Source organism: Chiloscyllium punctatum, chromosome 11, assembly GCF_047496795.1.
Source record: "Chiloscyllium punctatum isolate Juve2018m chromosome 11, sChiPun1.3, whole genome shotgun sequence".
Classification (NCBI taxonomy): Eukaryota; Metazoa; Chordata; class Chondrichthyes; order Orectolobiformes; family Hemiscylliidae; genus Chiloscyllium; species Chiloscyllium punctatum.
Genome location: NC_092749.1, coordinates 45,567,911 through 45,593,935, shown reverse-complemented (window position 1 = coordinate 45,593,935; position 26,025 = coordinate 45,567,911). Strand labels below are relative to the sequence as shown.

General features: G+C 40.4%; 1 protein-coding gene across 3 annotated transcripts in view; it reads left to right on the top strand.

Moving 5' to 3' along the window:
* The window catches only part of kcnh1a (potassium voltage-gated channel, subfamily H (eag-related), member 1a), a 293,626-nt gene that overhangs the window by 154,574 nt on the left and 113,027 nt on the right, over window positions 1-26,025 (top strand). For all 3 annotated transcript variants that reach the window (XM_072580730.1, XM_072580729.1, XM_072580731.1), the window contains one exon: window positions 20,195-20,391. In XM_072580730.1, coding sequence (XP_072436831.1) covers window positions 20,195-20,391 — 197 coding nt within the window. The remainder of the gene's footprint in view (window positions 1-20,194; window positions 20,392-26,025) is intronic.

Below are 26,025 nucleotides of genomic sequence, written 5' to 3'. Positions count from 1 at the left end.
TGTTACGGTTGGAGGGGTGGGGTCTGAGGGCGGAGGTGCAGGATGTGGACGAGATGCGTTGGAGGGCATCTTTAACCACGTGGGAAGGGAAATTGCGGTCTCTAACGAAGGAGGCCATCTGGTGTGTTCTGTGGTGGAACTGGTCCTCCTGGGAGAAGACATGGCAGAGGCGGAGGAATTGGGAATATGGAATGGCGTTCTTGCAAGAGGTAGGGTGGGAAGAGGTGTAATCCAGGGAGCTGTGGGAATCGGTGAGTTTGTAAAAAATGTCAGTGTCAAGTCGGTCATCGTTAATGGAGATGGAGAGGTCCAGGAAGGGGAGGGAGGTGTCAGAGATGGTCCAGGTAAATTTAAGGTGAGGGTGGAATGTGTTGGTGAAGTTGATGAATTGCTCAACCTCCTCGCGGGAGCACGAGGTGGCGCCAATGCAGTCATCAGTGTAGCGGAGGAAGAGGTGGGGAGTGGTGCCGGTGTAATTACGGAAGATCAACTGTTCTACATAGCCAACAAAGTGACAGGCGTAGCTGGGGCCCATACATGTGCCCATGGCTACCCCTTTGGTCTGGAAGAAGTGGGAAGATTCAAAAGAGAAATTGTTAAGGGTGAGGACCAGTTCGGCCAGACGAATGTGTCGGTGGAAGGGTACTGTTGGGGACGTCTGGAGAGGAAAAAATGGAGGGCTTGGAGGCCCTGGTCATGGCGGATGGAGGTGTAGAGGGATTGGATATCTCTAGCCTAAGAAATCTCTAGCCTAATGTCTAGTTATGTGCTTTGGGCGGCACGGTGGCACAGTGGTTAGCACTGCTGCCTCACAGCTCCAGAGACCCAGGTTCCATTCCCAACTCAGGCGACTGACTGTGTGGAGTTTGCACATTCTCCCTGTGTCTGTGTGGGTTTCCTCCCACAGTCCAAAGATGTGCAGGCCAGGTGAATTGGCCATGCTAAATTGCCCTTAGTTTTAGGTGTAGGGGAATGGGTGGATTGCGGGTTGGTGTGGACTTGTTGGCCCAAAGGGCCTGTTTCCACACTGTAAGAAATCTAATCTAATGTTGTGAATTGTACATCAAAACATATAATAGCGCAAAAGGAAATAATTTCCTCATCATAACATTTATGTACAAGATAATATCTTGACACACACGTTTTGATCTATTATCTGTGCGGAACGAGAATTGACTTTTATGCGAGATATGTGGAAAATTCCAGATTTTTTGGCCAAAAATAAGGGATCAACCTTTACATGACTTTAATGAGAGTACGTACGGTACAGTTCAATAGTTGTCAAGATTTCTTACTAACTATATTCTTGTTTCAACTCATCTGATCATGACACTTCCTAAGTTTGAATTTTTCATAAAGGTGTTTTGATCACATAACTACTCAAAGATATTTCAGGGGAGGTGATGGCCTAGTGACATTATCGCTGGACTGTTAATCCAGAGACTCAGGTAATGTTCTGAGGACCCGGGGCAGGTGGTGGAATTTATATTCAATAAAAATCTGGTTCACTAATGTCCTTTCGGGAAAGAAACTGTCATCCTTACTTGATCGCACCTACATGTTACTCCAGACCCACAGTTGACTCTTAACTGTCCTCTGGGCAGTTAGGGATAGGCAATAAATGCTGGTCTAGCCAGTGATAGTCTCATTCTGTCAATGAATAAAAGAAAGTGGTGGATTGAAATGTGATAGCTATTATCGCTAGTTGGACACTTTTATACCTAACTCATGTATATACAGTGATTTGATCACAACCATCTAGCCAAAGGAACAACCAAATTTAGAATTATCATTTGGCAAAGGATACAAGGCATATGTTTTGGCAGCTTCCATCAGTTGCTCCTCTAAAAGTCAAAATAACATTAATTATCTTGACCAGTTCATTGACCAATGTAGAAAGATCCACACCAGCACCACCATTCATGTACTTATACAAATGAAACAAACAATTGGACTTATTGCATTGCATTCACTATGTCCATTTTTCAACTGTGATTGCCATACAAATTAGCCCACAGACTAAATTTCAAACCTTTCACATGGCCTTATTGTCATTTGCTGGTGACAATAATTACTGGTGGAAATCTACAAATAACAATCTGAAGCAGGCTATGAAACAAGTGATAATCACCTGACCTTTAATGTATAGCATCAACCCCAACTACTCAGTATCAATTAATATCCATGTATCACAAATGTCTCTGAAATACCTCCCAAGAGGCCAATATCCCATCACCAAGCTGCCCTACATTTACACATGGTAAGCCCCTGATTCTGACACTACCACATCAGAGCTAGAACCCAAAGTTTCAGAATTTCTGACTCCTCTTTTTATCTATCAGCCTAATTGAGGCACTCATTTTATGAGGTCGAGCTGGCTGACCTTGTTACAATCACTCATTCTTAACTGGACTAATGCAAGTTAATTTTAGCTCTTCCCAGCAAATGGAAGTCAGGCTGTATGGTTGTTAGAATTGAACAGATAACTTCTCATTCAAATCTGTTTGTCTTTGATGTAACTAGAGGCCTTTGTTGGATGCCTCATGAATTGAGGCCTGATTGTTCGATAGGACCCGGATACAATGTTAAATGGGGTGAAAGTGAGGAAACTGCTGCACCTTTCCTGTTAAGCTCAATCAAGTGTCAACTAGTTCCAAGACAAAATCAAATTGTTTCACGAAGAGACAATGAATTTACAACGTGGCAAAAAGTAGTGGTAAGCCGGAGGATTGGGAAAGTTTTAAAAATTGACAAAAAATGACCAAAAAAACAAGAGAGGGAGAAAGTAAACGTTGAGAGTAAACAAGTAATATTAAAATGTTAAGAGCTTCTTTAAAAATACAGAAAGGAAAGGAGAATGAGGACAAATAAATAACAATAGGAAAAGGAAACATAAAGAGTTAAATAAACTTGCATCCATCTTCACTATAGAAGACACTGATAGTATTCTAAAAGTACTAAGTAATCTTGGGCAAATGTAGTAGAGGAAGTAAATACAATAAATATCACTAGAGAAGAAGTACTAATGAAGTACTGGCAAAAAGCAGAAAGTGGGAATAAAAGGATCCTTCTCAGGGTGGCAGCCAGTGACAAGTTGTGTTCCACAAGGCTTAGTGTTGGGACCACAACTTTTCACTTTATACATAAATGATCTAGATGAGGGAACTGAGGGCTTTCTGGCTAAGTTTGCAGATGATACAAAGATAGGTAGAGGGACAGGTAGCATTGAGGAGGTAGGGAGGCTGCGGAAGGATTTGGACAGATTAAGAGATTGGGCAAAGAAGTGGCAGATGGAGTACAGCATGGGAAAGTGTGAGGTCATGCATTTTGAAAGGAAGAATAGAGACATGGGCTATTTTCTAAATGGGGAGAAAATTTAGAAGTCTGAAGTGCAAAGAGACTTGGGAGTTTTAGTCCAGGTTTCTTTCAAGGTAAACTTGCAGGTTGAGTCAGTACTTAGGAAGGCAAATGCAATGATGGCATTTATTTTGAGAGAATTTGAATATAAAAGCCGGTATGTATTTCTGAAATTCTGGAATATTGTTCGCAGTTTTGAGTCCCATATCTCAGGAAGGATATATTGGCCCTGGAGAGTGTTCAGAGGAAGTTCGCGAGAATGGTCCCAGGGACGGAATGTTTAATATATGAGGAATGTTTGAGGACTCTGGGTCTATACTCAATGGAGTTTAGAAGGATGAGGGAGATCTAATTGAAACTTGCAGAATACTGAATGGCCTGGACAGAGTGGATGTTGTGAAGATGTTTCCCTTGGTAAGAAAGACTAGGACCTAAGGGCACGGCCTTAGAGTAAAGGGAAGACCTTTTAGAACAGAGATAAGGATAAACTTTTTCAAACAGACAGTGTTGAATCTATGGAATTCAGTGCCAGAAAAGGCTGTGGAGGCCAGGTCATTGAGTATATTTAAGACTGAGAAAGATAGGTTCTTCAGCATGAAGGGGATCAAGTATTACAGGGAGAAAGTGGCAGAATGGGATTGAGAAACTTATCAGCCATGATTGACTGCTGGAGCATACTTGATGGGCTGAGTGGCCTACTTTCTGCTCCTATGTCTTTTGGTCTAAAAGGGATGAAGGCCGATTGACCCTGAACCTGATGACTTGTGTTCTTGGATATTAAAGAAAGCAGCTACAGAGATTTTGGATACACTCGTAGAAATCTTTTAAGAATCTTTAGATTTTGGAAAAGTCCCAGAAAATTGGGAAACTGCCAGTATAGCACTTACTTCGCGGAGTGCAAGACAAAAATCCATTAACTATAGGCCAGTGAGGTTAACATATGTCATTGAAAAAATGTTACACTTTGTTTTAGAGGGTGTAATCCCAGAGCATTTAGAAACACAGAATATAATGAAAAACGTCAGTATGGCTTCATGAAGAAGAAATCCTGCTTGAAAAAAATCACTGGAATTCTTTGAGGAGATAGTAAGGAGGAATCCAGTAGATGCAATTTACTAATTTTCAAAAGGCATTTGATAAAATACTGCACCACTTCTATTTTGGTGTTATCTGCAAACTTGCTAACCATGTCTCCTATATTCACATCCCAATCCTTTTTGTCATTTATATAAGAAAAAGAAGATCATCTCAGAGTACAGTGGGACCTTAATCAGACGGTGTCATTGGAGCTTAATTTAGATAAATGTGAGGTGTTGCATTTTGGTAAGGTAAACCAGGGCAGGACCAGTTAGTGGTAGAGTCCTATGGAGTGTTGATGAAAGGCTTATGCCCGAAATGTCGACTCTCCCGCTCCTTGGATGCTGCCTGACCTGCTGTGCTTTTCCAGCGCCATACTTTCCGACCCTGTGAAATGTTGACAAACAAAGAAACCTAGGGGTGCAGGTGCATAGTTCCTTGAAAGGGGAGTCACAGGTAGACAGGGTGATGAAGTAGGCATTTGGCATGCTTACCTTCATTGGTCAGAAAATTGAATACAGGAGTTGGGGTATCATGTTACAGCTGCATAGGAGATTGGTGAGGCCACTTTTGGAATGCCGTATACAGTTCTGGTTGCCCTTGTATAGGAAGTATGTTGTTAATTTTGAGAGGCTACAGAAAAGATTTACAAGGATGTTGCCAGGACTGGAGGGTTTGAGCTATAGGGAGAGGCTAAATAGGCTTGCGGTTATTTTACCTGGAGCATCAGAGGAGGAGGGATGATCTTATAGAGGTTTATAAAATCATGAGGGTATGCATAGAGTGAATAGCCAAGTTCTTTATCCTAGGGTGGAGGAAAACTAGAGGGCATAGATTTAATGTGAGAGGAGAAAGATTTAAGAGTGAGCTGAGGAATAACATTTTCACACAGAGGGTGGTGTGTATATGGAATGAGCTGCCAGAAGAAGTGGTGGAGACTGGTACAATGACAACTTTTAAAAGACACCAGGATGGGAAAAATAGGAAGGGTTTAGAGGGATAAGGGCCAAATGCTGGCAAATGGGATTAGGTCAGTTTGGGATGTCTGGCCGATGCAAATAGGCTGGATTGAAGGGTTTGTTGCCTTACTGTATGAATCTATGACTCTCTGACTCTATGAAAGGCTACTTAATAATATAGGAGCCCATGATGTTGCGTGCCGTACATTATATAGCCATCCTCTATCAATGCTAATGTAAGAGAGTTGGGATAAGGCAGTAATTTTCAGGATGTGAACCTGTAACTATGGGCGGCATGGTGGTACAGTGGTTAGCACTGCTGCCTCACAGCGCCAGAGACCTCGGTTCAATTCCCACCTCAGGCAACTGTCTGTGTGGAGTTTGCACATTCTCCCAGTGTCTGCGTGGGTTTCCTCCAGGTGCTCTGGCTTCCTCCCACAGTCCAAAGATGTGCAGGTAAGGTGAGTTGGCCCTGCTAAATTGCCCATAATGTTAGGTGAAGGGGTAAATGTAGGGGAATGGGTCTGGGTGGGTTTCTCTTTGGAGGGTTGGTATGGACTTGTTGGGCCGAAGGGCCTGTTTCCACACTGTAAGTAATCTAATCTAATGGAGTGCCATAGCAATGATTACAGGGGCCACAGTAATGACTTGAATGGTGGAAGTGAGTATATCATCGCCAGATTTGCAGATGATGCAAAATTAGATGGGAATGCAAGTGTTGAGGATGACACAAAGACTCTGCAGAGGGATATAGACAACTTAAGTGAGAAGGAAAACCCTTGGCAGATTGAATATAATGTGGGAAGATGTGAGTTTGTGCTAGCTGGCAGGGGAAATATTATTTAAATGATGAAAGACTATAGAGAGTTGCAGAAAATATGGTTTGGGGGTTCTTGTACATAAATCACAAAAAGCTGGGATAAAGTTCAACAGGGATTAGGGAAGGCAAGTAGAATGTTGGTCTTTATTTCAGATGGAATGGAGTATAAAAGTAGGAATTCTAGATTAAAACTATACAAGGCATCAGTTAGATCACATCTAGATTACAGGGAACAGTTTTGGTTCTGTTATCTGAGGAAAGATATACTGACATTAGTGGCAGACTACAGAAACTTCACTAAGTTGATCCAGGATACGAGGGATATTATTATGAGGTGAAGTTTCGTAGGTTGGGCTGTACTTATTGAAGTTTAGAAGAATCAGAGAAGACTTACTGAAACTTAGATTTTAAATGGGTGGACAGGATTGATGCAGAAAAATGTTCCCTCTTGTGGGAAACTATAAGACCAGACTCCATAATCTCTGAGTGAGGGGTTGTCAATTTAAGATCGAGGTGCGGACTTCTTTATCGCAGGGGCTAGGTCATTAAGTACATTCAAGGCTGAGAGAGATTTTTAATCAGCAAGGAAATCAAGGTTAATAGGGAAAGCATAGGAAAATGGAACTGAAGATTATCAGATCAACCACGGTCTCATTGAATGGCAGAGCAGCCTTGATGGGTTGAATCGTCTACTTTTGATGCTATGTCTTATGGTGCTACAGAAGACACCATTCTAGTAATATAGCATATTTCAAAAATGCCCAAAAAAGAACTTCAGCTGAGCTAGAAATAAGTGCTAGGTATACGCAGGGCTGCTTTCTCATCAGAATGAGACAACCACTGGTGGTTTAACCTGAGGGTCACCATGCCTCAGGTAGCAGCAACAAGAAGGATGTCAGCTGCACTGGTTATCAGTTAGATTTATAAGTATTTTCTGCAACTGTTTGATACTACATAGTGTCAGTGTTCATCTTGTTTCCAAGTCTGTGAAGATTATATCAATCACAGAGTCACAGAGACAGATTCTTTGGTCCAACCTGTCCATGCTGACCAAGTTTCCCAAACTAAACAAGTCCCAATTGCCTGTATTTGCCCCATATTCTTCTAAAGCTTTGCTATTCAGGTACCTGTCCAAGTGGCTTTCAAATGTTGTAATTGTACCTGCACCTACCGCTTCCTCTGGTAGTTCATTCCACACACGAACCACTCTCTCTGTTACATTTTTTCCCTCTCACCTTTAATATATACCACCTACAAAAAAGATGGTAGCAATACACCATATCTGTGCCCCTCATGATTTTATGAACCTCCATAAAGACACCTTTCAACCTCCTACACTCCAGTGAAAAAACTTCCCAGCCTATTCAACCTGTCTTTATAACTCAAACTCCAGTCCTGGCAGCATCCTGGTGAATCATTTCTGAACCCTCTCCAATTTGATAATAGCCTTCCAAAAACAGGATGACTAGAATCGTTTGCAGAACTCCAAAAGTGGCCTCACCAACATCCTGTACAACCTCAGTATGAAGTCCCAACTCAATTGTCTGTCAATGAAGGCAAGCGTGCTAAACGCCTTCTTAACCACCCTGTCTACCTGTGATGCAAGTTTCAAAGAACCATGTAGCTGAACCCCTGGGTCTTTCTGTTCGACAACACTATCCAGGGCTCTACCATTAATTGTGTAAACCCTGCCGTTGTTTGTTTTACCAAAATACAATTTTCACATTTATCTAAATTAAACTCCAATTGTCATTCCTCAGCCCATCTGCTCAAATTATCAAGATCCCTTTGTAATCTTAGGTAAATTCTTCACTGTCCACTATGCCACCGATTTTCATGTCATCTGCAAACTTACTAACCATGCTTCCTAAGTTCTCATCCAGATCGTTACATAAATGACAAACAAAAGTGGACCCAACACTGATCCCTGTGGAACAATGCTGGTCACAGGCCTCCAGTCTGAAACTCCGCCCCTGTCTTGTAACATCAAGCCAATTTTGTATCCAATTGACAAACTGTCCCTGAATCCCATGTGATCTACTTTACTACTTAGTCTGCCAAACGGAACCTTGTCAAAGGCTTTACTGAAATCCATGTAGACAATGTCTACCACTCTGCCCTCATAAAGCTTTATGTCACTAAGGCACCTAGTTAACAAAATACATAATCAATAGAAGTCAGACAGAAACTTCTACAGTAACTGGCACAAAGGATCATGATTGGGTACACTGGAAGCTAATGACTTAAATTATAGCACAGTGCTGTACATATTCTTCAGGGAAGCATCAGAGGCAGCACTACATTTATTTGTTCCTCCATTATCTTTCTTCCATTCATGCCAGAGGTGGACTGTGTGCTGATGACGTGTCAGAATGTGTTGTTCCTCAGATAATGAATGCTGTATCATCGAAACAATATTCAGACTTGGACTGGTAAATGGCACAAATGTTACATGGCAAAAAAGTGTCAAGTAATGACTATCTCTAATTAGAGCATCCAGGCAGCTACTAATGGTATTGCTACTGCCAAATCTTTTGATAGCGAGACCTTGCAAACATCATTGACCAGAAACTCTCATAGTCCAGCCACACAAACAGTAGGACATCGAGGTGATATAAGAGACTCATGTTTGCAAATGAAGAGAGGCATTTGGTATGCTTTCCTTTATTGGTCATAGCATTGAGTGAGTATAGGAGTTGGGAGGTCATGTTGTGGCTGTACAGGACATTGATTAGGCTACTTTTGGAATATTGTGTGAAATTCTGGTCTCCCTACTGTAGGAAGGATGCTGTGAAACTTGAAAGGGTTCAGAAAATATTTACAAGGATGTTGCCAGGTTTGGAGGGTTTGAGATATATAGAGAGGCTGAATAGGCTGGGGCTATTTTTCCTGGAGCGTTGGAGACTGAGGGGTGACCTTATAGAGATTTATAAAATCAGAGGGGCATGGATAGGCGAAATAGAGAAGATCTTTTTCCTGGGGTGGGAGAGTCCAGAACTAGAGGGCATAGGTTTATGGTGAGAGGGGAAAATTTAAAAGGGACCTAAGGGGCAACATTTTCATGCAAGGGATGGTGCGTGTATGGAATGAGCTGCCTGAGGAATTGGTGAAGGCTGGTACAATTACAACATTTAAAAGGCACCTGGATGGGTATGTGAAGAGGAAGTGTTTAAAAGAATATGGGCCAAGTGCTGGCAAATGGGACTAGATTAGGATATCTGGTTGGCATGGACGAGTTGGACCGAAGGGTCAGTTTCCGTGCTGTACATCTCTATGACTTTATGTGAAGCCTGTCCACTATACACAAGGCACAAGTAGGAGTGGTGGGTACAGCTGTCTGTGAATTGATTGATAAACTAATAAATAGGATTCATTTAATCTAATGATTAGGAGTAATATATCTTAATTATAAATATCTTATTACTTTTATGAATAAATTGATTATTCCAGGTGAAATTAAATTAAATGTTAAGCCTATTTAATTTTGCACTCCATTCAAGTGTGTCCTGTTCACGATTCATATTTTAGGTAATTGAATAATATAAATCTAGTTTATGTAGATAATTCAGGCATGCAGTCTAATTTAAGAAATTATTGCAGTACAACAGCAAACTCTTTATAAATTTCATACTTTGGTTATTAATGCTTTATCAGAGGTTTCTGTTCACTAGAACAACTTTTGAAAACATTTCAGAAGACAGAGATTGTGGCTAACACCATTGCTGGGTGGAGCAAGATGCGATCATGCATAAAATTGGAACGTCGTTTTGAAATTTGCAATGCTGTTCATTCCTGATAAAGATCCATAGAGAAAAGTCTATCGGTGTCATCCATGGTAACTATTTTTGACAACATGAGCTGCCACCAAGTATTAAAACACTGATATCCAAAATGCAGTTCTTTTGATTAGCAGAACAGAAAACAATAGGTGGAATTTTATAGGGATCTAAGTAACATAGATCATGGTGAAATGACAGAGCCACTTGCAAAGTTAGGCAAAGCCCATCTTGACATCAGTTTCTTGATGCATTTTCTAATCAGTCTGTTCAGAGATATTATTTCACATCTTCAGAGCAGGTGGGACTTGAACCCAGGCATCTTGATCCAAAGGTAGCAGCATTACCATTGCACTCCAAAAGCCCCTCACTGCAGCCTATATATTCTTCATAAGCAAACTGGCAAATTTCTCAAGGCAATGGCAAGTTTCCAAAAAAGGGGAGATTATTGATCGTTAAATGCCTTAAATGGTCGTTAACAGCCCAACTTGCTGCATCACCTTTCAGGTTTCTATCTTACCAAACTTGCTAAACAAGTTAGATGTCATGAAATCTCAGCACGGAAATCAGCAATAGTCAAGAAATCCCTTGTGGTGGAGATCTCTCAAACAAAAACTCATTGCAAATGCATTCAGCCAAAAAAAGGGAGTTCAGTTGAATGTATAAAATAAAAATAAATTGACCACACTTTCCCTAGAGAATGTATTCTAAGACATAACTCGAGTTTTGCATTCAAAATGTCTGTTGAAAACTTCCTGTACCTGTCACTTGTTGGAGCTGCATTGTGGGTGTATCTGTGCAGCCCCAAATGGGCTATGATGGCCATGTTTAATGATGGTGCCTTATTGCTGTGTTGGGAACAATTTAAAAAACAATTAACACATTAAAAATACTTTAGCTGTTGAATGGTTTGGGTAGTACCGATAATATGGCAAGTTGTATATAAATACAAGTCTGTCTTTCACATATGCAATTATGTTTAGTGTAATGTTGAAATGGAATTCAGTTTTTTAATCTGTAATTGAATGTCTCAAATGGATTAAAATGTTGTATAGAGAGCATGTTAATTCTAATTTAATATGATAAATTAGGGCAGAATAATCAGTAATTATTCTGACTACTGTTTAGAGAGAACACAATGATCTCTGAGAACAACTCAATCACCAGCAGGGCTGGATTGAATTTCTAATTAGACATTAAAATATCAAGAAATCTCCAATTGCATGATAGAAGCAATCAAAGCATTTTATGGATCATAGAATTATTCTTTCTGAATGCATTACATGAACCTCAGAGCTGGATCCAGAGTTGTTATACAAAGACAGGGGGCTGATTCGGATTTGGTTAAGTTGGAGTTGCCTCAAAGTTTTGAATATTCTGCCACAAGGCTGAGTGAAGTTTCTCGCTGTGTCTGATTAACTCACCTCATTAACTACATGCCACGTCCCTATGATGTCCATCACATGTGATTCATTCCCAGAGCAACTCGCTGCTCAGCAGATATCCTCAAGTTCCTTGGGCATCTCTGGTGCTTTGCCATCTCTAAAAGGCCATTGTACACCCAGACAAGCACTATCAGGCTGGAGCTGCCTCCATGGTTCCTGACATTTGTCCTGAAAGTGACAGCCAGAGAAAATTGGCACCCATTATGTACACAGGATGTACTACTGGACAGGCTGATGCAACCCTGGAACTTGCTGTTCCCTTGAGGATGAGCAGTGAAGGCCATAATACCACACCAATCCAGCCTGGTGCGAGATTGCCACCTGGTTGAAGCAGTTTCAGCCATCTGAAAGAATGCCCAGCAGTGTAGGAGGAAGGGTATGTGCCACCATCTTCTTTTTGATACCTTACACTCACTATCTCTGCTGCTGTATCCAGCTCCCACCAAGGATCAGACTCCAGCACTCTCTCTCTTCCCCTCACCATCTTTCCTCCCTCACTCTCACCCACCTAAAATTCCTGACAACATTAACCACGCATGACCTCTGGACTTACCATTCCAGGACCTCCTGACCAATGGCTAACTGACTGAGGACTGCTGGCAACCATGACAAACTTCCATCCTTTGTGTCTGTGCTAAACATCTCACTGCTCAGCAGATATCCTTGAGTTCCTTGGGTATCTCTGGTGCTTTGCCATCTCTAAAAGGTCATTGTACACCCAGACAAGCACTATCAGTCTGAACCTGCCTGCATTGTTTCTGACCTTTGTCCTGAAAGGCAAAATAGAAATAATATGAGCCTGGTATCTCTGGCTGAGGGTGTAGAGTGCTTAAAGGCAATGCAAGCAATGCTAGGCAGAGATGCTATCAGCATCCAGGTATGCTCAGAGTGTGTGTGCTATGACAGTGAGTGAAGAGCCTGATCAAGTTGATGAGCTGAGTGCATATCCCTGAGTGCACGGAGTCCTTGCTACAGTATTACAGTGATAGTTCCTGGTGCAACCTGAGGTGCAGCATTGAAGTGCAGAAGTGAGCATTCTCAGAGGCTGGCAGATGGTGGATACCAATGTCCATGGACGTGGAGTACATGTGGCCAGTGCCCAAGGAGCTTGCCCTGAGATTTTGGTGCCCAGTATCCAATGTAGGGATTGTTGGGAGTAAGTGTAGTTTCTATGTTAAGATTGCTTGATGCCTAGCTTGTTTGATGAGTTTGATAAGATAGAAAGCTGAATATTAATGAGATGGATTGGGTCACCAATAGGCATTTATACAAGCTCTAATCCTTCTTAATTGGCAACTCATCGTTGCCTCATGAGAAACCTGCCTTACTGCTCTAAAAGCCATTAAGGATGCAATGAGTTGCTCCTGAGATCGAGATCAGTTTCACTAGACGTCTTGTCCAATTCTCCCACTAACTTTACTATCACTCATGTCACTCAGACCCCAATAAGATTCAGCCCAGAATGTTTAACCCAGATGCACCTTATATTGGAAACAATAAAAAGTGTGAATGCTATTTGTTTGACTGAAACAAGTTGTGGTCACTCTAAACCATTGATGATACTACCTCCTGGTAAGGAATTTCAAATACTTAATTTCAAGTAACCCTGAATATTTTAAAGATTGAACAGAGAAAATTGTCACTATTTGTTACGAAGTACTAGATACAATATTTTGTTGCATGGAATGTACAAAAATTCTCTAAAGGTCAGTTAACATTTATAAAGTAAGAGGTAATCGTGCTGCTTATGGCTGTTGATTAGTATCCCTACACTGTGGAAACAGGCCCTTTGGCTCAACACTGACTCTCTAAAGAGTAACCCACCCAGACCCATTCTCCTACCCTATATTTCCCCTGACTAAGGCACCTCACCTACACATCCTGGAACACTGCAGGCAACTTAGCACAGCCAATTCACCTAGCCTGCACATCTTTGGGCTGTGGGAGGAAGCCCACACAGACACAGGGGGAATGTGCAAACTCCACACAGACAGTTCCCTGATACTGGAATTGAACCCAGGCCCCTGGTGCTATGAGTCAGTAGTGCTAACTGCTGAGCTACTGTGCCAACCCAAATGTATAAAGCATTGTTTACACCCTAAGATGCATAATATTTGTACTTTAAAACTGAGCGTAATTATTACCTTACTACATAAATAAATTAATCTATAAGTTAAGAAATGTAGCACTATCCTGGGAAGACCTGTGCAAGTCTGTAGCTGTCACATTCTAAATCTCATCAGGTCGTATCTGTGGCACAATCAACAAGACCTCATGGCCTCTTTAGACCCAATGATGATGAGTTTAAAAATGTTCCTATACTGCACATTTTTACTGTGGAATAGCTTCTGCAAGATAGTGAACAATTAAAAAAATCAGAACAATTATAGGACTGTCACAAGGACAGTCTTTTGGAACTGTTTAATAAACCTTTGAACTGAGGCGCTGTCTGATGTCTCAGGTGGATTGAAAAGATTCCATTTTATTTGGAGAGTGGAGGTGGTTTTCAGGGTCTGTACTTATTCTTCAGTCGATATCATTGAAATAAATCTAGTCATTGGCACATTGCTGTTTGCTGTGTCACTCTGTGTGAATATTCCCAACACAATAATAAAAAACTATACTCTCCAAAAGTACATAAAGTGCTTTGTAAAATCCTGAGGTCATTGAAGGCATGCTACATGCTTTCTACATGTTTGTCTTTTCCAGACTGATTCTTTACTGAGAAGCTACATTTTGCATTAGTTTTGTTTATAAAATAAATGTCATCTAGTTCCAGATTCTTCATCCAAGGAAACACAGACTAGGTGTAGGATAGATCTTTTCAGCCTTCTTTGCCATTCATTAAGATCTTGACTGATGGGGTTGTGTTCCCAACTCTACCCTCCTTTCTGCCCCCCTCAAATGCATGACTCCCTTGTCCATTAAAACTCCATCTAACTCAACCTTCAACAAATGCAATGACCCAGCCTCCATTGCTTTTGGGGAAGAGAATTCCATGCATTAACAACTCCCTGAGAGATAAAATTTTCCTCTACTCTGGTGAGCCTGATGTTGGTGGTGGGCAAATTGTTGGAGGGAATCCTGAGGGACAGGATTTAGATGTATTTAGAAAGATAAAGACTGATTAGGGATAGTCAGAATGACTTTGTGCATGGGAAATCATGTCTCATGAACTTGATTGAGTTTTTTGAAGACATAACAAAGAGGATTGATGAGGGAAGAGCGGTGAATGTGATCTATATGGACTTCAATAAGGCATTTGACAAGGTTCCCCATGAGAGACTGGTTTGCAAGGTTAGATCTAATGGAATACAGAGAGAACTAGCCATTTGGATATAGAACTGGCTCAAAGGTAGAAGACAATAATAATGGTGGTGGTGGAGGGTTGCTTTTCAGACTGGAGGCTTATGACCAGTGGAGTGCCGCAAAGATCGCTGCTGGCTCCACTACTTTTCATTATTTATATAAATGATTTGGATGTGAACATGGGAGGTATGTTTGGTAAGTTTGCACCAAAGATTACACCAAAATTGGCAGTGTAGTGGACAGCAAAGAAGGTTACTTCAGGTTACAATGGGATCTTGATCAGATGGGCCAATGGGCCGAAGAGAGGCAGATGGAGTTTAATTTAGATGAATGTGAGGTGCTGCATTTTGGGAAAGTAAATCTTAGCAGGACTTCTACACTTAATGGTAAGGTCCTGGGAAGTGTTGCTGAACAAAGAGACCTCGGAGTGCAGATTCATAGTTCCTTGAGAGTAGAATCACAGGTAGATAGGATAGTGAAGAAGGCGTTTGATATGCTTTCCTTTATTGGTCAGAGTATAGAGTACAGGAGTTGGGAGGTCATGTTGCGGCTGTACAGGATGTTGGTTAGATCACTTTTGGAATATTGCATGCAATTCTGGTTTCCTTCCTATCGGAAGGATGTTGTGAAACTTGAAAGGGTTCAGAAAAGATTTACAAGGATGTTGCCAGGGTTGGAGGATTTAAGCTGTGGGGAGAGGCTTAATAGGCTGGGACAATTTTTCCTGGAGCATCGGAGGTTGATGGACAACCTTATAAAGGTTTATAAAATCATGAGGGGGAACAAGGCCTTTACTCTGGTGGGGGAATCCAGAAGTAGAGGGCATAGGCTTAGGGTGAGAGGACAAATATATAAAAGAGACCTAAGGGGCAACCTTTTCATGCAGAGGGTGGTGCATGTCTGGAGTAAGCTGCCAGAGGAAGTGGTGGAGGCTGGTACAATTGTACCATTTAAAAGACATCTGGATGGGTATGTGAATAAGAGGGATTTAGAGGGATATGGGCCAAATGTTGGCAAATGGAACTAGATTAAGTGAGGATATCTGGTCTGCATGAACGAGTTGGACCGAAGGGTTTGTTTCCGTGCTGTACATCTCTATGATTCTATGACTCTGTCTTATGAGAGAAAATTGCTTATTCCAAAACTGATTTTAGTCTCCCCTACATGAGGAAACATCCACCAGCTACCCATTGTATCCAATCCTCTTGGATCTTATATGTTTCAATATATTCATCTCCCAATCTCTTAACTCCAATTGATATAGCCTAACCTGTTCAACCTTCATAAAGTAAGCCCCTCAAGAATTAATCTAGTAAGCTTTTGTCACACCACATATGAGGCAAATGTATCCTTCTATTGTATAGAGTACTCCAGGTGTAATCATACTAAAACTCTGTACCAAAGCAGCAGGACTTCCTTTCTCTGTACTCCGATCAATGGATAAAAAAGCCAACATTTAATTTGTTTTCCTAAGTGATTACTGGACCTGAGTGTTGAACTTGTGTTTTGTGTACAAGGGTACCTAAATTGCCCAGGTAAGAAAGCATTTCACAATGACAGTCATTTAAAAAAAATCTGTTTCCAGTCTATGACACGACAGGCAAACTCTGGAGTTAAAACGTGCTGTAGAAATGGATAGAAAGTAGTGATTTCAACAACCTGAGTCTTTTCCTTATTTTCATTATAACTTCTACTCTGTAAGTTTCCAAAGGACATTTAAATACTTTCACTAATCTCTTCCTTTTTACATACCTATCGAAGCTTTTACATACTATTTTTATATTGTTTGCTGGTTTCTTCTCATTATTTTTGTTCCTTTGGATCATTCTTTCCTGGTTTCTAACACCTTACCAATCTTTAGATTAGATTACTTTAGATTACGTTACAGTGTGGAAACAGGCCCTTTGGCCCAACAAGTCCACACCGACCCGCCGAAGCGCAACCCACCCATACCCCTATATTTACCCCTTACCGAACACTACGGGAAATTTAGCATGGCTAATTCACCTAACCTGCACATCTTTGGACTGTGGGAGGAAACCGGAGCAGCCGGAGGAAACCCACGCAGACACGGGGAAAATGTGCAAACTCCACACAGTTTAGGCTAACTATCTTCAGGGAAACATTTTCAAGCTGTAATAAAATGCTAGTCTTAACCTCTTTATTTAGCCACTGATGTTTCATTTTTCTTGTGGGCTTTTATTTCTTTGTGGAATTTGTATTCATTGAAGATTATAAAATATTTTCTTAAATGCGCTTAATAGCTTGTCAACGGTAATACTACTTAATATATTTTCAATCTATCTTAGCCAGCTCATCTCTCATATTGACATAATTGGTTTATTTAAGCTTAAGAAGCTGAAGGGGTGTAATTACACCATGGAAACTTCCATAGACAGACACTTTTAATAATAACACATGAATTTGGATAGGAAGTGAATGCCGATGTAGGTTTGTAATAGCTATATTACACAGATTACTATTTCTACCAATATAGGCATATCTTCCTGTTGGAAGTTTTTAAAATTTTAGATGATACTGTAAAAATTCACATGTATATTTAAGTGTTTTGAATAAAATAAAGAAACAGTTAATGTTCAGATTTGATCTTCAAACAATGACATCTGTGATTACACAGGATGTCTTTGATAACATGGCTTTTTATAACATATAATGTTTCTGTTGTTAGAAAACACCTGAGCTGAGCAGAATCTTGGAGAAATGGGAGTAAAAATCATAATGATACAGTTAATGTTCTTTTCCCATTGTGGCAATTTAATACCTGCTGCTTTTTTAGGTAAAGTTAGGGTAGTGTATTTTTAGAAGGACTGTGATAAATTTTAATAGACTGTGAGCGAACATCACAATCTGTAAAACCAACTGCACACTGAGCAGAGGCCTTGTCAGGTGAGTTTAACACTTTGCTTTTTGAGATGAGGTGGCATCGTAGTGGAAGGGGTTTTGTGTGAGAATGTAGTGCGAAGGTGGGGCCTGATGACTTGGTTGAAGGCAATTTGGATCTTAATCTGTCAGCCCCTCAAGATAATCATCCCTCACATCTTCAATCCTGCTAAATCCTAAATACCTCCTACCCTGCTGAGCTGCAGCTTTCCGAGTGATGTAAAGCTCATTCCTCATCCTGATACTTTTTCTGCCATTGCAAAACCCTGAAACACCTCAGAAAGCTCAGCATGCTTAAACCATTTCTTTGATTTCAAAATTAGTCCACCAGCCTCAGGCACTGACAGCTCTGTCTTGAGTGATCTAAATCTCTGGCTCTCAAATCTTATTACCTGCTTTAGTGTCCAAAAATATCCTCTCAAATGTTTCCTGGGAACAGATATTTCAATCCACTGCAAGTACTATCAGACCCTTCAATGTGGCATTTCCTCCTCATCACAGGGCTATCCCAAGGCTAATAAATGTGTCTGTCCTGTACAGTGTATCAGTGTTTACATAATATCATAAGCTATGTTCCAAACTATTGCTTAAGACGTTGGTATATTGTGCACCTGTCAGGTGACATCTGTCATGCTCAGTGCTGTCCTTTTGTTCTCATATTATGCATTTATACTTTTGTGTTTTTAGTGTGTACTTTTTTTAGTCCAGGAACACTTTTTGTTTGTTGAGTCATTAGATTTGTTGAAGACAGCTGCTGCCTGTATTTGATTTTGCAGTGGGAAACACTGGGAAACATCTTCCTACTCATGGAGGTGGGTTCGGCTCAGAAGAAGAAACCCAGAAAATTTTCTAAGAACTGTGTTGATCTGGATTGCTAACATGTTTCTGCCCACTGCTGTTTTTTTCCTATAGGCAGCTGTGCCCATTCATGCCAACCTGTGTGACTATGGTGGGAAGCTTAATAGGTTTAACAGTGGTTTTTGCACAGCAAGTCGGCTTCTTTGTGTAGGAGCCCCTGCTACGTCAGCACCCTGCCAATCTAGAGGAGGAAGCTGCGCGGTTGGAGCTAAACATTTTGAAGGATTTTTAGTTTTTACAGGTGGAAAATATCAAGGCTGATGTATTCCCATGTCATAGCCTTGCTATTGAATGAGTATTTCCTGTAGGCTGTTTCTTCTATTAGTGCGGGCCTGATCTAGTGACAGCCTTTCCTGTCTAATAATGAAAACACTTACATTGCATCACTGCTGCTCCCACAACTTTGCTCTCTGCAATGTTCCCACTTGTGACACATTTAAGGCTGTCAACCATTACATCTCCACCTCACCTCAATTTATAAATGCTGGTGGTGTGTGTCAGTTTTCTTGATGAAAGAAACAGACAGCCAGGAGAACGTGGCGGAAAATAATGGTTTAATGCCTTATCGCATCTTTCAGAAGTGCCCCAAACATGAATTTGGAGCACAACCAGTATATTACAGAGGGAGAAAATAGCTCTTTTTGGGCTCAAGGTTTTGTAAGGTCGACAACACTAAAAGGAGTGAAGGTTCTTCTGCATATTGTTACTTACTTATCATGCTGTGGGACCAGTTTTTAACTATAGTTCTTAGCTTTGGGCTAAGAATTCCACGTGGACGTTTTCAGTAGCATGGTGATTTGTTCTGCATGGGGAACACGTGTTGTTTCCATACATTTAGTACAGCACAAGGGGAGATGATGGCTTTGTGGTATGATCACTGGGCTGTTAATCCAGACACCCAGCTAATGTTCCAGGGATCTGGGTTCAAATCCCACCATGGTAGGTTTCCTTTAGGGAGGAGGGATAAAAAACAGCCATCCTTACCTGCTCTGGCCTACATGTGACTCCGGACCCACAGCAATGTTGTTGTCTTTTAACTGCCTCTGGACAATTAGGAATGGACAATAAATGCTGGTCTAGATGCCTTCATCCTGTGGAATGAATTTATACAACATAGCATATGCCATTTACTATCGTTTCAAACTTTCCAATATCAAGCCCTTACCATTGTTCAAGTCCCAATGTGTTAACAATTGCTGTACTGTTAATGAGGATACATACAATAAAATGCTGCAATTGTCCTACCATTTTTGTTACAGAGTGACAGTAATGCATAATTTCTGGGGAAAGATGCTTCTTATTTACAAACAATTTTGAAGTACATTTTAGTATATGCAATAATTATATCATACATACATTTCATCATGAAGTCTGATTGTTTAGCCATCAAATACCCTTAACACGATATGGTTACCTGCTCAATTTCAAAATAATGAAGTTGTGTGATGTATGCTTAATACATGGTATTCCAATGTATGTCGTTCTTAATTGAAGTAATTTGACATAAAATAAATTGCTCTTGTAAAATGGTAAACAGCAGCATTTTATCTGATCGTGTTAACATTTGACATGATCTTTGGAATATTATCTGTTATAGAATACCAGTGTTGAAAGTAAATGATCAAAAAATTCTCATGGTGCAAAAATGTCACAACTCTGTAACTCATTTGTTTTCTTTTAAATCTTGCCCAGGGAAGGGAGATGTATTTGGAGATGTTTTCTGGAAGGAAAATACCCTTGCGCAGTCATGCGTCAATGTTAGAGCCCTGACTTATTGTGACCTTCATGTTATCAAAAGAGATGCCTTGCAGAAAGTACTGGAATTTTATACAGCCTTTGCAAACTCCTTTTCAAGAAACCTTATCCTAACATATAATCTTAGAAAAAGGGTAAGTCTGTTTTTTTTTCAATATGTGATTGTATTGTCTCAATGAATAAATATTGTAATATGTACACTTTAGAAAGTAAAAGTACCTTCCATTCATCCTGATCCATCTTGGTTGATGCTTTTATGTTTATGGTGCAACAGTTTTGTTGCACTGTGGGTTGTAATTGTGTTTTGTCAGTGGTTTCAATACACAGTTCCAATAATATTAACATTTGCTGAATAGTATGCAGTGTCCAAAATTCAATTATATACCTAACAAATATATAGGTTCGTTGTTTTGCTGAGTTGAGAGAAATAATTTTATTTCAGTGGTACTAGTTACCATAATATAGTTAATGTCCTCTGGGTCATAGAATCCCTACAGTGTGGAAGCAGGCCATTTAGCCGACAGAGTCTACACTGACCCTCAGAAGAGCATCACACCCAGACCTAGACCATCTGCGTAACCCTGCATTCCCTGTAGCTAATCCACCTAGCCTGCACAATCCTGGACTCTGTGGGTAATTTAGCACAATCAGTCCACCAAACTTGCACTTCCATGAAGTATGGGAAGAACCTCATGCTGTCACAGGGAGAATGTGCAAACTCCACACAGATAGTCACCTAATGCTAGAACTGAACCTGGGTCCCTGGTGCTGTAAGTCGGCAGTGTTAACCACTGAGCCACTGTGCTGCCTCTAAACCGGTGTTCAGTTTATTTAGCAAGAAAATTCTTTAAAAAAATATATAAAGTATGTAATACATTTTTTAAGCAGAGCTGCATAATTTAAGGTTGTAACAGATGAAATTTGAATTTGCTTTCTCAGTTTATTGGTTTTGAGGTGCAACATGTTGCAAATTTTCAAGACTTGAATTAACTAAAATAAATATTAGACAGGTATTAGAGGACTATCAACACCCAACAAAAAAGCCAGATTAATATTTCATGGAATGATTCTTCCACAGATTAGATTAGGCAGAGTATGAAGAAAAACACAAAGAGTTGACGGGTCCAATGATCTGTTTCATTTCATTTTTAAAACACTCAACAGCAGAGTGCCAATCACTCTTCTGATGGAACATCTGTTTATTGCTACTATTTTCAGATATTATTACCATTTAGGAGGATTATTTGCATGCATCAGGGTATATATTCTGATTAAGTGCCTGAGTATGAGCACTTAATACAACCATACTATGTTCCAGTGTGTATTAAATTTAAACACTCATTAGCTCATTTCACATAAGTGTCATTACTGTAGTGTTTATGGGAATTTAGTGTGAACAGAATAAGACAAAAAAATGTAAGTTACAGAAAAAAATTGTGCTACAAATTACATTGCAATGTAGAAGTAGAAGACTGAAATTTTTCTTGAGTATTGTATGTATCTCAAAAACATACCCCATGTATCTCAGAAAAACACGCATTAAATTTTGGGGAAACTAAATAAAAGAAATGAAAGAACTGCTGATGCTGAAAATCAGAAAACAAAATCTTAGCAAAACTCAGCTGGTCTGATAATATCTGTAGAGAGAAATCAGTTAATGTTTTGGGTCCAGTGACCCTTCCTTAGAACTGTTCTGATGAAGGGTCACTGGACCTGACAAATTATAGATTCATACAGATATACAGCATGGAAACAGATTCTTCGGTCCAACCCGTCCATCAGCATTTTCCGATTTTGTTTTTGTGTTTGAAATGTTAGGGTGATGTTTTAACCATTATTATATAGTAGCCTTGAAACGCCAACCTGATGTCCTATTGTTTTTTAAATAAAATGTTTATTTTGAATGGAGGCTTTTCATTTATATTAGATCTGATTTCATTAACAATACCAGTTTCAGTGTTTAGTAATTGCATGTAATATGCTATATTAGCAGAATAACCATTATGCCATTACTACCATCACTATATTTTTGACAACCAACCTTCAGTTGACGATCTTAAAATGCTATTGTTGACATTTATGTATTTGTATTGATTGTAGCAAGATCAACCAGGGGGACTTTATAGAATATGAGTTCCCTGATTGGGACTGTCTATCAGGCTCAATCAGGGAGCCCTAGCTGACATATATAAACGTGAGTGTCAGACATCCTGTTCACACTGAGAGATGGTTCTAAGGAAGAACCTTCTGAATTGTAACAGTTTGGGTTTTACAGTCTGGAATTCATACACTTGATCATTCATTTGCAGACAGATATTTTCGCAGTTAGTTGGAGTTGCCTTGGACCATTGGTTGATGGTGCTTGTGTTTTTCAGGTTGCATCATGGGAACATTTGTTGTTGGCCAAGGTTATGTTAGATATAGACATAAGTCTTTTTTCACAAAAACACACATTGCTAGAGAAACTCATTAGGTGTGGCTGCATCTGTGGAGAGTAGGCAAAGTTAATATTTTGAAAAGGGTCACTGGACTTGAAACAGTAACTCCGCGTTCTCTCCATGGATGCTGCCACACCTAATGGGTTTCTCCAGTAATTTCAGTTTTTGTTTCAGATTTCCAGCATCTGTGGTTCTTCATTTTATTTCAGTCCTTTTGAACACCTTGGTTGGCAGGTAGTGGAATATTCCTCTGAGCAATCTATTATCTGAGCCTTTGCTTAGTTTTTTTTAACAAGTAACAAAGAGGATTGATGAGGGAGGTGCGGTAGAGGTGATCTGTATGGACTTCAGTAAGGCGTTCAACAAGGTTCCCCATGGGAAACTGGTTATTAAGGTTACTTCTCGTAGAATACAGGGAGAACTAGCCATTTGGATACAGAACTGGCTCGAAGGTAGAAGACAGAGGGTGGTGGTGGAGGGTTGTTTTTCAGTTTGGAGGCTTGTGACCAGTTGAGTGCCACAAGGATCAGTGCTGTGTCCACTACTTTTCATCATTTATATAAATGATTTGGATGTGAACATAGGAGGTATAGTTAGTAAGTTTGCAGATGACACCAAAATTGGAGGTGTAGTAGACAGCGAAGAAGGTTACCTCAGATTACAATGGGATCTGGACCAGATGGGCCAATGGACTGAGGAGTGGCAGAAAGAGTTTAATTTAGACAAATGTGAGGTGCTGCATTTTGGGAAAGCAAATCTTAGTAGAACTTTATACACTTATTGGTAAGGTCCCAGGGAGTGTTGCTGAACAAAGAGACCTTGGAGTGCAGATTCATGGCTTCTTGAAAGTGGAGTCACAGGTAGATAGGATAGTGAAGAAGGCATTTGGTATGCTTTCCTTTATCGGTCAGAGTATTGAGTACAGGAGTTGGGAGGTCATGCTAGGGCTGTACAGGACATTGGTTAGGCCACTGTTGGAATGTTGCATGCAATTCTAGTATCCTTCCTATCGGCAGGATGTTGTGAAACCTGAAAAGGTTCAGAAAAGATTTACAAGGATATTTCCAGGGCTGGCGGGTTTGAGCTATAGGGGAAGGCGGAATAGGTGAGGGCTGTTTTCCCTGGAGCATTGGAGGCTGAGGGGTGACTTTATAGAGATTTATAAAATCATGAAGGGCATGGATAGGGTACATAGATAAGGTCTTTTCCCTGGGGTGGGGTACTCCAGATCTAAGGGCGTAGGTTTAGGTTGAGAGGGGAGAGTTATAAAAGAGACCTAAAGGGCAACATTTTCATGCAGAGAGTGGTGAGTGTATGGAAGCTGCCAGAGGAAGTGGTGGAGGCTGGTGCAGTTGCAACATTCAAAAGGCATCTGGGTGGATATATAAATAGGGGGGGGTTTGGAAGGATATGGGCCAGGTGCTGGCAAGTGGGACTAGATTAGGTTGGGATATCTGGTCGACATGGGCGAGTTGGACTGAAGGGTCTGTTTCTGTGCTGTACATCTCTATGACTCTATAATGCTGCTGGTCTACTTCATGAAGCACAGGTAGCAGAATTGATACAGTTATAACAATTTTATAGGAATTTATTTTTTCCTTGAATAGAGAGAGAGCAAATAATTGCATGCAATAATTGCTAGCAACTACAAAAGTTCTGAAGACAGCAACAAACTTAAAAGCAAAGGCCGGCTATGAATTGCAAAAGCCCACTTGCATTATTTGTCCTAATATTTTCAATCTATCTGCTCCAAGTTGTTATTACACACCTCTGGAGCAGTGGGACTTGAACCGAGCCCTCCTGCATCAGAGGTTGGGCCTCTAGCAGAGCCCCACAAGAGCCTCATTACTTGTTTTCTATGAATGTTTGAAATGCTGTAAATGCGTTCTGACTGTCTGAAGGAGTTTGGCTAACATTTGCATTTTTCTCCAGGCCATTAATGAGTTTAGGGCATTGCAGGTCACAGGCTTTCAACCACATGGACTGTTTGGAATAGAGCGCACAATGTTTAAAAGGAGCTGAACAGGCTTGATATATGAGCAGGCAGTGGCCGGCATGCAGCAGCAGAGCTATGTTGATAGAGACTGATAATATCATGGTCTATGTGTAACCTCTTAATCTACAACATGCATGGTTTATTGAAACAATTAGTGTAAGTATACAATTGCTGGAATTAGAAAGTAACTGTAATTACTAAGTCATTTGTGAAAACAGCAAACTATATTTGTAATTGGCTGCATTTAAGGATGACATTAGATGGAGCACTACAGACGTACATGCAGAATGAGAGCACTCGTTAGAATGAAATGTGCTTCAGGGTCAGAAGTTGAAGAATTGTGCAAGTTGAATTATCCCATGATCAGTGCAGGTACAAACTGTTGACCTCTGTCCTACATGCTTGCTAGTGATCTCAAGCAACAATTCCAGGACACAAGTTTCCGTTTGAACAATCACAATGCTTTATTGCACTAAAAGCAACTTTGAATTTTATTATAAAGTTTGGGAGAACTAATGAAATACTATAGTTAAACTAAACTATTCTTGTGTGTGTGTGTTGTGTGTGTGCATTTGCATATCACCTGTCTGTCCTCAGGTTGATCAGCCCTGGCAGAGAGGTACTCCTTTGCAAAGTCTCATTTTTGGACCATCTTCTGGAGTGTATGTCCAGTCTCTCTCTCTCTCTTTGTGGGTTGTCCTGCTTTGAATGGTCATAAGTCTTCTTTTAACTTCTTTTCTTCCCAGCCACTGGAATTAGTCCCTATTATCTCTTGTCCTATTCTTCACAATAGGACACAACAGGTCCATTTCTTGATGGAGTCTCTCTGGTTCCAAACTTGGCAAAAAAAACCCCAACGTACTGCAGATGCTGGAAATTTGAAAGAAAACAGAATTTGCTGGAAAACCTCAGCCTGTCTGGCAGCATTTGTGGAGAGAAAGCGCAGTCAATGTTTTGGGTTCAGTGACTGTTCTTCAGAACTTTCCAAATTAACTAAGTTCGGTGTGCTGTAACAATACAGTACTGCAGGAAATACCACATCTTTGTATTGATTCCAATGAACTCATTGTCCTTCAAGCATTTGATCAGCAGTCTCTGGTAATGAGATTAACTCCTTTCTGAGTATCACAGCGTCCCATCACTGAGCACTTTGTTGGTCAGCAATATTTGGTCTGCTGTCTTTAAAATTCAGAGCTAACAGAAATCTGACTGCAATACAATAACTGGGTAGAAATTGCAATTTTTTTTTGAATTACTAATCAGACCCCAGCTGAAGTATTATTACTTGTGTTCACCTACAGTGGCACATGCACAACTAGCTCTCAGTGGCTCTC